This window comes from Nerophis ophidion, linkage group LG16 (assembly GCF_033978795.1).
Source record: "Nerophis ophidion isolate RoL-2023_Sa linkage group LG16, RoL_Noph_v1.0, whole genome shotgun sequence".
Classification (NCBI taxonomy): Eukaryota; Metazoa; Chordata; class Actinopteri; order Syngnathiformes; family Syngnathidae; genus Nerophis; species Nerophis ophidion.
In genome coordinates, this window is record NC_084626.1 from 12768806 (window position 1) to 12783283 (window position 14478).

A 14478-nucleotide genomic window follows, 5' to 3' on the forward strand; every position below is an offset into this window, starting at 1 on the left:
TGGCAAAAACGACTAAGAAAGTTGAGGAATGCTTATTAAACACTTATTTGGAACATCCCACAGGTGAACAGGTTAATGGGAACAGGTGGGTGCCATGATTGGGTATAAAAGCAGCTTCCATGAAATGATCAGTCCTTCACAAATAAGGATGGGGCGAGGGTCACCACTCAGTGAACAAATGTGTGAGCAAATTGTCAAACAGTTTAAGAAAAACATTTCTCAACCAGTATTACAAAGAATTGAGGGATTTCACTATTTACGGTCCGTAATACCATCAAAAGGTTCAGAGAATCGGAAGAAATCACTGCATGCAAGCGGTAAGGCCGAAAACCAACCCTGAATGCCCACGACCTTCGGTCCCTCAGGCAGTTTCTCAGTTTAAACATTACATATCTTGTCTTTGCGGTGTATTCAATTGAATATAAGTTGAAAATTATTTGCAAATCATTATTTATGATTTACACAACGTGCCTACTTCACTGGTGTTGGGTTTTGTACAATTGCATTTACAATCCACAAAGTATACAAAAATATAATCTAAAATGTCAGACATCCAGTCAGACATTTTCAATATAACATAAATAAACACTCTGGGAGTTTCGGAGTAGTGGCTTCACCTTACAGTCACCACTAGCTTAGCGTGAGGTGATCATTCATCGACTTGTGTCCTGGTAGTGCCTTCTACCTCAGTTTCCATTCCATTCCAAATAAGTCTGACGTGTGAAGTCCAAGTTTCCATGTACACTCTCAAATGTGACTATTGGTCATACGCCATATGTCTCCCTTACACTGGGTGGCACTTATTTCATTTCAGCGCGGATAACTGAATTACTTTACCAGTTGACCCATGACTTATGTGTTAAAGTCATGGCCTGTAGGCCAGATTCGGCCTGTGAATGAATTGTCTATGGCCCCCGGAATTATATTTGATTACTATCAGAACCGGCCCGCAGGCCACAGCCATACCAATACTCCATCAGTGTTGGTGCCAGGAATTTTCAAAATGGGGTTCCAAGGACCTCATCAAGTCATAAAATGGGGTCCCACAGTACATTTTTATGGGTCCCACTTTTTTGTAACCGTTTTGAAAACAAATGGTAAATGTATGCATTATCCTGTTATATCTCACATTCTATATTGTGTTTTGGAAAAAGGTTGTCATAAACGTTACTTAATTCTTTAAAAAAATAATACAGAAGAAAAACATTTATATGCATATGTAAATTTATTCAGTTATGAACATTCATTCACTTTTTTCTTATAATGAATCTAAACTTTACTGCTGCCGGTGTTTTTTTCTATATTTTTAATGTAATATTTTCAGAATGTATTTATTCTTTTTTTGTCCAAAGTTAGACAAACAAAACAATCTCAAGTTGTCTTTATTTTTTAGTTTTAATGCCATGATTTTGATAGTCTGGCCCGTGTTTGTGCACAGATTTTCCTCTATGCGACCCCTGAGCTAAAATGAGTTTGACACTCTTGACCTATGACGTCAGGATTTGGGGAACCTTACAACTTGTTTTAAGTGATTTTTGCTCTAATGTTGGCACATTTTTTCTCTAATGGCTATGCTGGTGTTAAATAGCAGACAGCATCAAGAAATGATTTTAAATTGCGCTATGGACATGATGCCACTACCAACAATGTTTTGGGGCGGATGCAAAGAAAGGGGGCGGAATAGTTTTTTCGAAGGAATATTTGGACGAAAAACATGGAAACAAAACTTTTGAATGTCTCAAAGTTCATTCAAAAGGCTATTTGGATTGATGGAAGGATTTTTAAATCTGAAAGAAAAGACTATTCGTTCTAAGGGTGTGGGAAAAAATCGATCCGAATACGAATCGAATCAAATACGTCGTACGATTCAGAATCGATTCTCATTTTTTTAAAATCGATATATTTTTTTTTTATCAATCCAACAAACCACTACACAGTGATACCATAACAATGCAATCCAATTCCAAAACCAAACCTGACCCAGCAACACTCAGAACTGCAATAAACAGAGCAATAGAGAAGACACAAACACGACACAGAACAAACCAAAAGTAGTGAAACAAAAATGATTATCAACCGTATCAATATTATAATTTCAGCATAGCATCCATGCATCCATCCATTTTCTACCGCTTATTCCCTTTTTGGGGTCGCGGTGGGCACTGGCGCCTATCTCAGCTACAATCGGGCGGAAGGCGGGGTACACCCTGGACAAGTCGCCACCTCATCGCAGGGCCAACACAGACAGACAACATTCACACTCACATTCACACACTAGGGCCAATTTAGTGTTGCCAATCAACCTATCCCCAGGTGCATGTCTTTGGAAGTGGGAGGAAGCCGGAGTACCCGGAGGGAACCCACGCATTCACGGGGAGAACATGCAAACTCCACACAGAAAGATCCCGAGCCTGGATTTGAACCCAGGACCGCAGGACCTTCGTATTGTGAGGCAGACGCACTAACCCCTCTGCCACCGTGAAGCTGTAATTTCAGCATAGCAGTGATTAAAAATCCCTCATTGACATTATCATTAGACATTTCTAAAAATAAAAAAAAAGAACAATAGTGTCACTGTGGCTTACACTTTCATCGCATCTCATAAGCTTGACAACACACTGTCCAATATTTTCACAAAAATAAAATAAGTCATATTTTTGGTTTGTTTAATAGTCAAACAAATTTACATTATTGCAATCACTTGATAAAACATTGTCCTTTACAATTAGCTTTTTAAAAAAAATATATATATATACTACTCTGCATGTCAGCAGACTGGGGTAGATCCTGCTGAAATCCTATGTGTTGAAAGAATACAGAATAGTTTTGAATCTGAAAATATTGTTTTTTTAAATCGAGAATCGAATCGAAAAAATCGATATATTATCGAATCGTGACCCCAAGAATCGATATTGAATCGAATCGTGGGACATCCAAACATTCACAGCCCTAATTCGTTCCCTCACTGATAACCAGAGGAAGATTGCTCTTGTTCTGGACTATCTTGCCAGTTGTGTTGTGTGGAAAGGTAACCGGTTTGGAGTGCAGAAATGCAGCTTGAAGAGGTTTGTGCACACATTATTATTTGCCTTGATACACCTTTCATCTCATTCGTATTTGGTTTGGGGGTCTGAATTAATCCGGAATTTTCCACTTCCTTAGCTCCCTGCCTAAAAAAATCTGTTTATTTTCTTCTACCATCGATGCACTTCAAAATGTTCTGTTCGTTTAATTTGTGAAACAAATACAAAGTATCCTCTTCATGACAATTCTTGCTACGTTTTTATTGTATGGCATCTGGTTCAGGGTTGTATCCCACGTGATTAGAGTGGCACCTGCGTGATACAAATGGTCCTCTCTGGCAGCGCACACACTCACTTGTGAGATCTGGTTTCCAATCGCCTAATCCAGGTGTGTTAGTCCCATTTTTGAAAAAACTAACATGATCGGATTAAGATGTTTCAATGGAGGAGGTTTATTTAGAGAAATCGGACTAATTTAGTGCATGGAAACGTACCGGCTGTAACAAAGGTCTGCTGTGGCTTTTTTTCCGGTCTCATCACAATACTTGCTGCGGAACAAAGCCCAATTTGATGATAAAATTCTCGAACTGAAGGTGCTTGCTAAAAATGGTAAATGGGTTATACTTGTATAACTTTTCTACCTTCAAAGTCAAAGCGGTTTGACACAATTTCCACATTCACCCATACAAACACACATTCACACACTGACCACGACACATCAGGAACAAGAGTAAAGTGTCTTGCTCAAGGACACAACGGCCGTGACGTCGTTGATGGAAATTGGGGATCGAACCGGGAATCCTCAGGATGCTGGCACGACTACTCTCCCAACCACGCTACGCTGTACCAAAATACAACCTCAAAGCAGTCTCATAGCAACCCGAAGCGATACATTGATACTGTAAGAGTTTGTACACATTCAGAGTGTTTCAACATCTAACAGTTTCCCAACTCATATGAAAACGGGGTTTGTACAATTGTGAAACTAAACACGTCAGAAGCGCCGCTCGACATCCAAGTTCTTCTAAATGGCCGCGCCCGTATGTGCAAAATGTGAAAGAGGGGGCCGCGACTCTTCAAAATAGCCATACCCGCATGTACAAGATGTGATGTCATCAAAATGATGACATCACATCGAGATTGCACCATATACGCCACACTGAACGAAGGACCCTGCAATGCGTGGGAGCCCCCGTTTAGTGGGATGAGGCGCAAATAAAATGTCAATTAATGTACGACACGACAATTTATAGTACATTTTACCGCAAACATATTCTTACTCTTCCTGCTCCAATATTTAAAATACTATATTGACAACTCTCCCCATAAGTACTGTATTCATTGTCCCCAATTAGTGCTGGGCTGGCTGGGATAGCTCCAGCACCCCCTGCGGCCCCAAGAGGGTCAACCGGCAGAAAATAGATGGATGAAAGATATGCAAAATGTGTTTTTAATTATATTTAAACTTGTTCTTTTCCAGGCTTCACGGTGGCAGAGGGGTTAGTGCGTCTGCTTCACAATACGAAGGTCCTGAGTAGTCTGGGGTTCAATCCCGGGCTCGGGATCTTTCTGTGTGGAGTTTGCATGTTCTCCCCGTGACTGCGTGGGTTCCCTCCGGGTACTCCGGCTTCCTTGTGAAGACTCTTCTTCGGCATGGTAATGCCGGTGTAGTTTTCCCGTGGATGCGTCGAAGCAGAACACAGCAAAGGTAAGATATAAGGTATTTATTTAATAACAAAAGTCTATGAACAAAAATACTGGTGTAAAGAGAAAAAGTAAACAAAAGACGCTAGCGTGAAAGCTAGGATAAAACAAGGAAAACTAAAACTTGGTACGAGGACACAAAAGAGTAAACAAAACATTTAGCATGAAAGCTAGACAATAAAGTGGCTTGGCGTGAGAGCTAGCGAGAAAATACATACGAATGATGAGAGTCGTCACTGATGCGCGTGGGCAAATTAGGATCCGAGAATGAGTGAACAGAAAAGGTGAGCTTAAATAGGAGGGTGATAATTATTAGCAGGTGTGCGGGGCGAGACTAGCAGGTGGACTGATGTGTAACCATAGTGATGGATAAAAACAGGAAATAAACGGGTCAGACAGAGAATGAAAAAACAAACACGTGAAGATCTGAGCCACAGATCGCAACATTCCTCCCACTTCCAAAGAAATGCACCTGGGGATAGGTTGATTGGCAACACTAAATGGTCCCTAGTGTGTGAATGTGAGTGTGAATGTTGTCTGTCTATCTGTGTTGGTCCTGTGATGAGATAGTGACTTGTACGGGGTGTACCCCGTCTTCCGCCCGAATGCTCCAGCACCCCCCACAACCCCAAAAGGAACAAGCAGTAGAAAATGGATGGATGGATGTTTCCCATGAATATGTTTTGGTATAAAACATGAATGTTATTCAATTCTAATTTGATTAAAAAAATTATGAAAATCATTTCAGATAAAAAAGGGGTGAACATTTTTGTAATGGTGGGGGAGTGATGCGCAAGGTAAGTGAAGTGAATTATATTTATATAGCGCTTTAAATAGTGAAACCTTTTATCATTAGGTGTCTTGCCCAAGGACATAACGGCAGTGATTAACGGCTGAAGCTAGGATCGAACCTGGAAGCCTCAAAATGCTGGCATGGCCTCGCTACCAACCGAGCCACGCTGCCCCAAAAAATTAATACCTGCTTATAGCCCCAAAAGTTTAATACCGATTCTGTACTAACACTGATACTTTTTACTTGGAATGTTTTCAAGATCCTTGAGCAATTTTAAGATGTTTGACTTAAGGACTTAGACTATAAGACAAACTTTAATGATCCACAAGGGAAATTGTTCCACACAGTGGCTCAGTTACAATTATGGAAAGTGTGAGGATGGAAAGGACAATGCAGGTAAAAATAGACTAAATACCTATAGTTTGTTGTTTTTGGGAGTAATCAGAATATTAAAAAGTTAAAGTTAAAGTACGAATGATAAAAGTACCAATTTCACCACACTAGGTGTGGTGAAATCAACCTCTGCATTTGACCCATCCACTTGTTCCACCCATTGGGAGGTGAGGAGAGCAGTGAGCAGCAGCGGTGGACACGCCCGGGAATCTTTTTGGTGATTTAACCCCCAATTCCAACCCTTGATGCTGAGTACCAAGCAGGGAGGTAATGGGTCCCATATTAAAGTCTTTGGTATGACTTGGCCGGAGTTTGAACTCACGACCTACCGATATCAGGGCGGACACTCTAACCACAAGGCTGAACAGGTTATATAATAATAATAATAATACAAACCCCGTTTCCATATGAGTTGGGAAAATGTGTTAGATTTCAATATAAACGGAATACAATGAGTTGCAAATTATTTTCAACCCATATTCGAATATGCTACAAAGATAACATATTTGATGTTCAAACTGGTAAACTTTTTGTTGTTGCAAATAATCATTAACTTTAGAATTTGATGCCAGCAACACGTGACAAAGAATTTGGGAACGGTGCCAATAAATACTGATAAAGTTGAGGAATGCTCATCAAACATTTATTTGGAACATCCCACAGGTGTACAGGCTAATTGGGAACAGGTGGGTGCCATGATTGGGTATAAAAACAGCTTCCCAAAAAAATGCTCAGTCTTTCACAAGAAAGGATGGGGCGAGGTACACCCCTTTGTCCACAACTGCGTGAGCAAATAGTCAAACAGTTTAAGAACAACATTTCTCAAAGTGTGATTGCAAGAAATTTAGGAATTTAACATCTACGGTCCATAATATCATCAAAAGGTTCAGATAATCTGGAGAAATCACTCCACACAAGCGGCATGGCCGGACACCAACATTGAATGACCGTGACCTACGACCCCTCAGACGGCACTGTATCAAAAACCGACATCAATCTCTAAAGGATATCACCACATGGGCTCAGGAACATTTAAGAAAACCACTGTCACTAAATACAGTTTGTCGCTACATCTGTAAGTGCAAGTTAAAGCTCTACTATGCAAAACAAAAGCCATTTATCAACAACATCCAGAAACGCAGCAGTTTCTGGATGTTGTTGGGCCCGAGATCATCAAAGACGGACTGATGTAAAGTGGAAATATTCAACATCATGTCATCCGGACCAAAGGGGAAGCGAACCATCCAGACTGTTATTTACGAAAAGTTCAAAAGCCAGCATCTGTGATGGTATGGGGGTGCATTAATGCCCAAGGCATGGGTAACTTACACATCTGTGAAGGCACCATTAATGCTGAAAGGTACAAACAGGTTTTGGAAAAGCATATGCTCCCATCTAAGCGCCGTCTTTTTCATGGACGCCCCTGCTTATTTCAGCAAGACAATGGCAAGTAACATTCAACACGTGTTACAACAGCGTGGCTTTGTAAAAAAAGAGTGCGGGTACTTTCCTGGCCCGCCTGCAGTCCAGACCTGTCTCCCATTGAAAATGTGTGGCGCGTTATGAAACGTAAAATACGACAGCGGAGACCCCGGACTGTTGAACGACTGAAGCTCTACATAAAACAAGAATGGGAAAGAATTCCACTTTCAAAGCTTCAACAATTAGTTTCCTCAGTTCCCAAACGTTTATTGAGTGTTGTTAAAAGAAAAGGTGATGTAACACAGCGGTGAACATGCCCTTTCCCAACTACTTTGGCACGTGTTGCAGCCATGAAATTCTAAGTTAATTATTTGCAAAAAATAAAAAATAAAGTTTATGAGTTTGAACATCAAATATCTTGTCTTTGTAGTGCATTCAATTGAACATGGGTTGAAAAGGATTTGCAAATCATTGTTTTCCATTTATATTACATCTAACATAATTTCCCAACTCATATGGAAACAGGATTAGAATATAACAGGAAACAAATGTGTTCATCAGTAAAGTGACAATTAAACAGTATTTAACTGAACAAGTTGACATTGCGTAACAGCATTAACAGGAATGCATTTATTTCCCTTTATTACATACAATTTCTTCAGAAGAATTCAGCTGATATTTCTAAATAAGTAAACAAAATTCCTCATTAAAACCCCTCAAAGTGTCCACTAATTTGTTCTCGAAGTGTGTACACAATAAAGCAATAATATGAAAAGCTCCCAGCTTTTCATTACCAACGAGGTAAAATGTCGAACTCGTATCGACTCACGACTGATACAATTAACTCGTATCGACGTAACCGATGTTTGTGTCGATCCGTGCACCTCTCCCGTATGTCGGCAAAGACACCACCCAGACTGTCCGGGGCAAGTGCGTGGAAGTGTGCCGCAGTGGACATCACCTGATCGGCTTCTCTCCTCTCCTCCTCCCGCACTGCTCTCCAGAATGCCGCCGCGAGAAGAGAAGTGCAGGCAGGAGGGAAGACTGAACACCCGGATGCCGGCTCTTTGTTTATGTGTTGGGAATGATATCTGCGCACTTGCGGGCTCCCGTGACGCGCGTGTGCACGTAGGATTATAGTGCCAACCCCCCCCTTTTTTTTTTGTAACGCGACATGCTTTTTCACCGCAGCCCGCTTGAATGCAGCATTGCGTGCAGGCTAAGGTGAACTTTTTGGAGGAGATGCTGCGGACCCTCAACACCCCCCAGGCCGAACATTGGGTGCTGCCGAAGTGCGTCACTGCGTGCGAAGCGCTGCAGGTAGGCGAGCCCACTCCCCACGGAGGGAGTGCTCCTCATCCCCCACACACGATGTCGCCTCCCGGGGCGAGCAACTAACACGAGCGGTGGGATGGATGCAGCGGAGGACCCGAGCAAAGATCCGCCACTCCTTGGATCGTCGTTTTGCTCAGTCCCCGACTTGGACTCGGACATCAACGCCAATGCCTTCAGGGCCGTCTACGAGAACGGGGCGGACGACAATGTCCTGCGGGGGGCCAGCGACCCCAGCGCCTATCCCTCCGCGGACTACCGCGGGCTGCTCCGCCAGCGGTTCATTCGGCGGAGCCTGTGGGTGTCGGACTCCGACGAGCACGCGGTGGACGCGGCGGAGTGCGCGCACAGCACCCCGGTGCTCAACATCGACCTGCGCGCCATCGTCGGCCGGACTCGAACCCGCGCTCTGCATGCGAGCCGCCGCCAGGAGAAGGCAGCGACCGAGCCGGAGGCGGACGTCAGCGCGGGATCCGGCCAGGAGGAGGAGAAAGGTGACACCTGCCTAAGCCTGGTCAAGGAAGAGGGCGTGTCCTGTGACGTCACGGGCAAAGCCGGAAGCGATGAGAACGAAGAGGAGCCCGGGATGAAAGCCGTGTCCACCTCGCCCGGAGGCCGCTTCCTCAAGTTTGACATTGAGCTGGGGAGAGGTTCCTTCAAGACCGTCTACAAAGGTCTGGACACCGACACCTGGGTGGAAGTGGCGTGGTGCGAACTCCAGGTGGGTTTCTACACGTCACACGCCAGCTTCCTGTCACGTGTCCAGAAACACTGATGGTACATTAAAACACAACAGCAGGGGTCGGCAACCTTTACCACCCAAAGAGCCGTTTTGACCCGTTTCACAAAATAATGAAAACAATGGTATCCACATAACTCTTTTGAAATTTAAAATGAAATAACACTGCATACAGAGTTGTTTTTGCTTTGTGCTATGGATTAAAGGCCCACTGAAATGAGATTTTCTTATTTAAACGGGGATAGCAGGTCCATTCTATGTGTCATACTTGATCATTTCGCGATATTGCCATTTTGCTGAAAGGATTTAGTAGAGAACATCCACGATAAAGTTTGCAACTTTCGGTGCTAAGACAAAAGCCCTGCCTCTACCGGAAGTTGCAGATATGTGGGCTCCTCACATATTCACATTGTTTATAATGGGAGCTGTCACGCCAAATTTCTTCTCCCTACAACCCCCCCCCCCCCCCCCCCATTTACTTCCGGGGTCATGATTAATACAGATGTTTTGTTAACGCTATATTATAAAAATACAGACGTTTTGTCAACGCTGTATTATTAAAAAAATTAAAAAAACAATTTACAAACACAAGCTATGGGATGACATAAGAGGAAACGTGACCCCGGAAGTAAATGCGTCATCCCATAGCTTGTGTTTGTAAATTGTTTTTTAATTTATTTTATGATATAGCGTTAACAAAACATCTGTATTTTTATAATATAGCGTCATATTTTTATAATATAGTGTTAACAAAACGACTGTATTAATGGGACGGCGTGGCGCAGTGGGAGAGTGGCTGTGCGCAACCCAAGGGTCCCTGGTTCAATCCCCACCTAGTACCAACCTTGTCATGTCTGTTGTGTCCTGAGCAAGACACTTCACCCTTCCTCCTGATGGGTGCTGGTTAGTGCCTTGCATGGCAGCTCCCTCCATTAGTGTGTGAATGTGTGTGTGAATGGGTAAATGTGGAAGTAGTGTCAAAGCGCTTTGAGTACCTTGAAAGGTAGAAAAGCGCTATACAAGTACAACCCATTTATCATTTATTTATTTAATCATGACCCCGGAAGTAAATGGGGGGGAAGGTTTTTGTAAGGGGGAAGAAATTTGGCGTGACAAAGCCTCCAACAAAAAATGCTATTTGGACCGAGAAAACGACAATTTCCCCATTAATTTGAGCGAGGATGAAAGATTCGTGTTTGGGGATATTGATAGCGACGGACTAGAAAAAAAAAAAAAAAAAAAAGTTAAAAAAAACCAAAATGCGATTGCATTGGGACGGATTCCGACACATTTACTAGGATACTTCTGGGAAATCCCTTATCTTTCTATTGTGTTGTTAGTGTGAGTTAAATAGTACCTGATAGTCGGAGGTGTACGTCCATGGGTGTCTTGACGCGCAGTGTCTCAGGGGAGTCGACGGCAGCTTCATTGACGGCACAAGCTCAGCTTTTCTCCAGTAAGAAGCGACTTTATAAGCACAATTTTCTCACCGAAACCTGCTGGTTGACATTCCGTCGTGTTTCATGTTCGCTTGACCGCGCGCTGATCCATAGTAAATTTTCACCTCCAGGAATTTTAAACAAGGAATCACCGTGTGTTTGTGTGGCTAAAGGCTAAAGCTTCCCAACTCCATCTTGCTACTGTGACTTCTCCAATATTAATTGAACAAATTGCAAAATATTCAGCAACACAGTTCTCCAAAATACTGTGTAATTATGCCGTTAAAGCAGACAACATTTAGCTGTGTGTGTGCGCAGCGCTCATACTTCCTATAAACCTGTGACGTCTTGCGTACACGTCATCATTACATGACGTTTTCAAGACGAAACTCCCGGTAAATTGAAAATTGCAATTTAGTAAACTAAAAAGGCCGTATTGGCATGTGTTGCAATGTTAATATTTCATCATTGATATATAAACTATCAGACTGCCTGTTGGGTAGTAGTGGATTACAGTAGGCCTTTAACCAGTGGTCTCAGACACGCGACCCGCACCTTATTATGAAAATTTAAGTTTAGTGCGGCCCGCTAGTTGTAGATTAATGCCGTTTGACAACATCACACTTGCCAACCCTCCCAAACTTTCCGTGAGACTCCTGAATTTCAGAGCAACTATTCTCGCGAATGTCTGCTGATATTCGCCCTTCAACATCAACACCGGCGTGCTATGAAGGCGCTGCCTTTATACCGCCGTCTACAACATGTACAAATATCAAGCCCAGCCCAGCCACAAGTCGTATGTGGCTTCCACAAACACACTTAGACTACTGCAACGCATACTTGTTCAACAGCCATAACGGCGGGGGTATATAATATAGCCTGAAGAGTTAGGGATACATGGGATTCTGGGTATTTGTTTATGTTGTGTTACAATGCGGATGTTCTCCCGAAATTTGCTTGTCATTCTTGTTTGGTGTGGGTTCACAGTGTGGCGCATATTAGTAAGAGTGTTAAAGTTGTTTATATCACAACTCCCAGTGTAACCTGTATGCCTGTTGACCAACTATGCCTTGGAGGCACTTTCGTCTTTCAACAGAGGCTGCATACTACATGTGACCAGCTGGCACGCAGAAAGCATTGTGTAAAAGCGGGCGCGACGACAAGTTTTAGAGGACTGTAAAGGCATTGCCATCAGGGCACGCCCTCAATATAATCGACTAAGTGAACATTGGAGAATGTTGGCCCCGGGTGATTTCTGGGAGTGGCATCAAACTCCGGAAGTTTCTCGGGATAATCGGGGGGGGGTCGGCAATTATGCGGTTAACCCATCCATCCATCCATCCATTACCTACCGCTTATTCCCTTTTGGGGCCGCCTATCTCAGCTACAATCGGGCGGAAGGCGGGGTACACCCTGGACAAGTCGCCACCTTATCGCAGGGCCAACACAGATAGACAGACAACATTCACACTCACACTAGGCCCAATTTAGTGTTGCCAATCAACCTATCCCCAGATGCATGTCTTTGGAAGTGGGAGGAAGCCAGAGTACCCGGAGGGAACCCACGCATGCACGGGGAGAACATGCAAACTCCACACAGAAAGATCCCGAGCCTGGATTTGAACCCAGGACTGCAGGAACTTCGTATTGTGAGGCAGACGCACTAACCACTCTGCCACCGTGAAGCCTGGCGGCTAACCATTGGATCCAATTCCGGTTCCTGGGTAACGATTCAATGTACAATTGATTCTCTATTCAAAGTGCTCCACTATTTCAAAACGATTCTTGCAATGTATCATTTAGTATAGAGGTCCCCAAACTACGGCCCGCGGGAAGTCCCAAGTAAAACATTTTAAATATTATTTTTTAAAATCTGTCCTTTAAAATCCATTTTCTGCCGCTTGTTACTCTGTGTCTCCTAGCCGCTCAGGCAAATCATATTGTCTGGAAATGCATTTTCCCATCAATGACGTGACATCATCGGACTCGCTCCGCTGTGTCAGGCGAGTGCGTAGCAACACGCTCTATCAGTCAATTAGTGCACGAGGAATATATATATATATATATATATATATATATATATATATATATATATATATATATCTGCGATGAGGTGCCAACTTGTCAAACCGCCTTCCGCCCTATTGTAGATGAGATAAGCACCAGCACCCCCCGCTACCCCAGAGGGAATAAGCGGTAGAAAATGGATGGAAGAATATATATATATATATATACACACACACACGGGCAGCATGGTGGAGGAGGGGTTTGTGCGTCTGCCTCACAATAAGAAGGTCCTGAGTAGTCCTGGGTTCAATCCCGGGCTTGGGATCTTTCTGTGTGGAGTTTACATGTCGTCCCCGTGACTGCGTGGGTTCCCTCCGGGTACTCCAGCTTCCTCCCACCTCCAAAGACATGTACCTGGGGATAGGTTGATTGGAAACACTAGATTGGGCCAAGTGTGTTAATGTTAGTATGAATGTTGTCTGGCTATCTTTGTTGGCCCTGTGATGAGGTAGCGACTTGTCCAGGGTGTACAACTCCTTCCGCCCGATTGGAGCTGAGATAGGCACCAGCGCCCCTCGCGACCCCAAAGGGAATAAGCGGTAGAAAAAGGATGGATGGGTATGTATATACACATATATATATATATATGTGTGTGTGTGTATATATATATATATACATATATATACATATATATATATGTCTTGATTGGATTATCCAGAGAATAGTGCTCGATACCGTGGTAGAGCACTAATATATATATATATATATATATATATATATATATAATATATATATATATCCATCCATCCATCCATTTTCTACCGCTTATTCCCTTTCGGGGTCGCGGGGGGCGCTGGCGCCTATCTCAGCTACAATCGGGCGGAAGGCAGGGTACACCCTGGACAAGTCGCCACCTCATCGCAGGGCCAACACAGATAGACAGACAACATTCACACTCACATTCACACACTAGGGCCAATTTAGTGTTGCCAATCAACCTATCCCCAGGTGCATGTCTTTGGAAGTGGGAGGAAGCCGGAGTACCCGGAGGGAACCCACGCATTCACGGGGAGAACATGCAAACTCCACACAGAAAGATCCCAAGCCTGGATTTGAACCCAGGACTGCAGGAACTTCGTATTGTGAGGCAGACGCACTAACCCCTCTGCCACCGTGAAGCCCCTATATATATATATATATATATATATATATATATGTATATATATATATATATATATATATATATATATATATATATATATATATATATATATGTATATATATATATATATATATATATATATATATATATATATAATGTATGTATATATGTATATATATATATATATATAATGTATGTGTATATGGTAAATTGGGTTGTACTTGTATAGCTTTTTTCTACCCCATTTTAAGGAGCCCAAAGCGCTTTGACAGTATTTCCACATTCACCCATTCACACACACATTCACACACTGATTGTGGTGGCTGCCATGCAAGGCGCTCACCCGGGCCCATCAGGAGCAGGGGTGAAGTTTCTTGCCCAAAGACACAACGGACGTAGAAGGTGGGGATTGAACCAGTAACCCTCAGATTGCTGTCACAGCCACTATACCAACTTCGCCACGC

The 14478-nt window shown here is 43.0% G+C and overlaps 1 protein-coding gene across 4 annotated transcripts in view; it reads left to right on the forward strand.

The window, feature by feature from the left end:
* Nucleotides 1–8235: 8235 nt before the first annotated feature.
* wnk2 (WNK lysine deficient protein kinase 2) overlaps nucleotides 8236–14478 on the forward strand; it is a 139976-nt gene continuing 133733 nt past the window's right edge. For 2 of the 4 annotated variants that reach the window (XM_061874295.1, XM_061874298.1), the window contains exon 1: nucleotides 8237–9388. In XM_061874295.1, coding sequence (XP_061730279.1) covers nucleotides 8747–9388 — 642 coding nt within the window. In that variant the 5' untranslated portion in view covers nucleotides 8237–8746. Of the gene's footprint in view, nucleotides 9389–14478 lie in introns of all 4 variants that reach the window. The other 2 variants (XM_061874297.1, XM_061874296.1) reach the window with 2 other exon arrangements.